This window comes from Pan paniscus, chromosome 1 (assembly GCF_029289425.2).
Source record: "Pan paniscus chromosome 1, NHGRI_mPanPan1-v2.0_pri, whole genome shotgun sequence".
NCBI classification, from domain to species: domain Eukaryota; kingdom Metazoa; phylum Chordata; class Mammalia; order Primates; family Hominidae; genus Pan; species Pan paniscus.
The window spans coordinates 1,822,004-1,824,278 of record NC_073249.2 but is presented as its reverse complement, the minus strand read 5'-3'; the positions used below and the strand labels follow the sequence as shown (position 1 = coordinate 1,824,278).

General features: G+C 40.8%; 1 protein-coding gene across 1 annotated transcript; it reads right to left on the bottom strand.

Annotated features, from left to right (window-relative positions):
• Window positions 1-449: 449 nt before the first annotated feature.
• Window positions 450-1,076, bottom strand: LOC100986210 (putative vomeronasal receptor-like protein 4). The gene has a single exon (XM_003815341.4). It carries the CDS (start codon window positions 1,074-1,076, stop codon window positions 450-452), a length of 627 nt encoding a protein of 208 aa, XP_003815389.4.
• Between the last annotated feature and the right edge of the window lie 1,199 nt (window positions 1,077-2,275).

Genomic DNA, 2,275 nt, shown 5'->3' with positions numbered 1-2,275 from the left:
AAAGATCGTTATAATTGATATAACACAGGGTTAGTAATAACCTTGAATGAATGTATTCAGAGAAATACCCTATGCAACATGTAAAACTATTTGGGGGACTATCAAATGCATTTCTAGTTGTAAATTTTCATCACTTTTGATAAACCTTAATTATTCTCCTCCAAAGAGTCTGAACAATCTTGAATATTTGTTATCAGCATAGATTAAGACTAAAGGACTAATTATGGCATAGTTATTGACCACAGGCATATGGAATCATACCAGTAGAGGGTCGTTTATCCATGTCACAACCACTGAAAATAAGAATATGAAGTCCACCCAATATATGAAGACAAAACAGCTCACCAACAATAGGATGGTCTGGGAGGCCCTTTTTGCTGGGGAGGCTCTTGGGGAGACGCTGGTGCTATGTAGGTGCTGGGACAGTCTCTTTTGTTTGTACAAAATAATCACCCATAGCCACTTGAGAGGACCATGAGTCCTATGAAGATGACATCCCTCAAAACCATTAGTATGAAAAACAGGCTCCTGTGGGTGTAGCTCATGGGCAAAACATAACAGTGCTCAATGACAAACAAAAGACTGGCCCCAATCCTATTCGGGGTAGGCACAATGAAAAGCAAAAGGTTATTAGTAATGAACATGTTGAGGACCCATGAGAAGAGGATGAAGCCTAGGGTGTGATTTGCAGAAATATGTTTAAACTTTTCCAAGAAGGAGGTGCTGGGGCTGATGGTGATGGCCTGGAGCACGCTTAGGAGGCAAGTGGTGCAGATGGAGACTCCCCTCATCACCCTGTTTAAAACTGTGATGATCTTACACTTTAGATCATTGTTCTGAATATTCCATGATTCAAATAAGTCGGAGGACACCAGTATCGCCTGAGTGAAGAGTAGCAGTATGTGGATTCGGGGCAAGTGACTAATGGTCATGTCAATGGGCTTAAGCCTGTGAGTATAAGCAAAAGTGAAGATGTGGAAAAGAAGGAGGAAGGTGTTTGCTGAGATTCCAAAGCTGACTTGAGGGTAATAAACATTTTTAATGACAATATAGCTGAAAAGCTTGGTCATTTCCATGGAAAATTAAAACAAATAAAGGATATCTGTAGAGAAAAATAAGACATCAAATGATAATTGCATTAGGAACATTTCTGCCATGTTGTTAATTAGTATCATTATGTTCAATAATCTCTGTGATCTGGAATAAAAAATGTCGATTAAATCTGAGTAGTTTATTACTCTTTGCTAAATATTCAACGCAACCATGTAATTCTCCAGATACTTGCTGTCCGTCTCCCATTCCCACCCCTGTGGTTCTCCCTCTGTTCCCTTTCCTGGGCTCCCAAAAAATCTATGCTTTCCTCCATAGCAACATTTGCCCTATTGATGGAAAACTGATGGTTTCTCTTGTACATGTCCACAAGCACCTCAAGGGCAGGAAGGAGCTTGGATTTCTGCTGTGCACAAACTTCTTCTACCTATAGATATCTGTCAAACAAAATCAAAGTATGTGTTGGGCAAGTGGAAAAAGTAAATTAACTCAACAGGACCATTTCGATCTTTATCTCATCTTCTCTGGGGCTCCTTTCCTGGTGCACTTGGGGATGGAGAAATAAAATGACTCAATGATTTTCACTGAACAGTAACTATTATTGACAGTGGCAGAGCAGCTTCTTACATATATCTTGGTACGTAGCTTACATAGATTCTGCAGAAAAATAACAAAACCTTAAGGTCTATAAACAGTTAAAACTCTCACATTCAAACATGGGCACTTATTGTGGTAAATGCAGCTTTGACCCCATGCATGATGGTGAAAACCCTGGAAGCATGCCGGAGAGTGGCAACGTGAACCAAGGGCCTTCCTTGACTGACTACACAGCCCTTGTTTCCACGGAAGACCATTTAGCCGGTGCTGGGCACCAAGCCTGGTCCTCAGTCATGCTCAATAGTGGGATTCATAGCATCATCACAACTACCTGGGCTGTGCTCCTGGTCACAAGAAAAGGAAGGAGAACAAAGTAAGGGCAGCTGCTCAGCAGAATCAGACCAGGCTTGACAGAGTTGACTGTGGTGGGACCTGGTGCAGCATAAGGAAATGACGATGTGTGCTTCTATATCCTGGGTTGTTCAATCAGAACATAATGCACCTGTCTAGGAACCTTGTAAAGTGTAAAACATAAAAACTGCATAAAGCACTTAAATCAGTGTCAGGCATACAAAGACCTAAAAGTGAATCCTGTCAATCATAAAATAATAGCTACTTTGTCATAATC

What these genes read in the sequence shown, in the direction of transcription:
- LOC100986210 (XM_003815341.4), bottom strand. Translation starts at nt 1,076, where the DNA reads ATGGAAATGACCAAGCTTTTCAGCTATATTGTCATTAAAAATGTTTAT.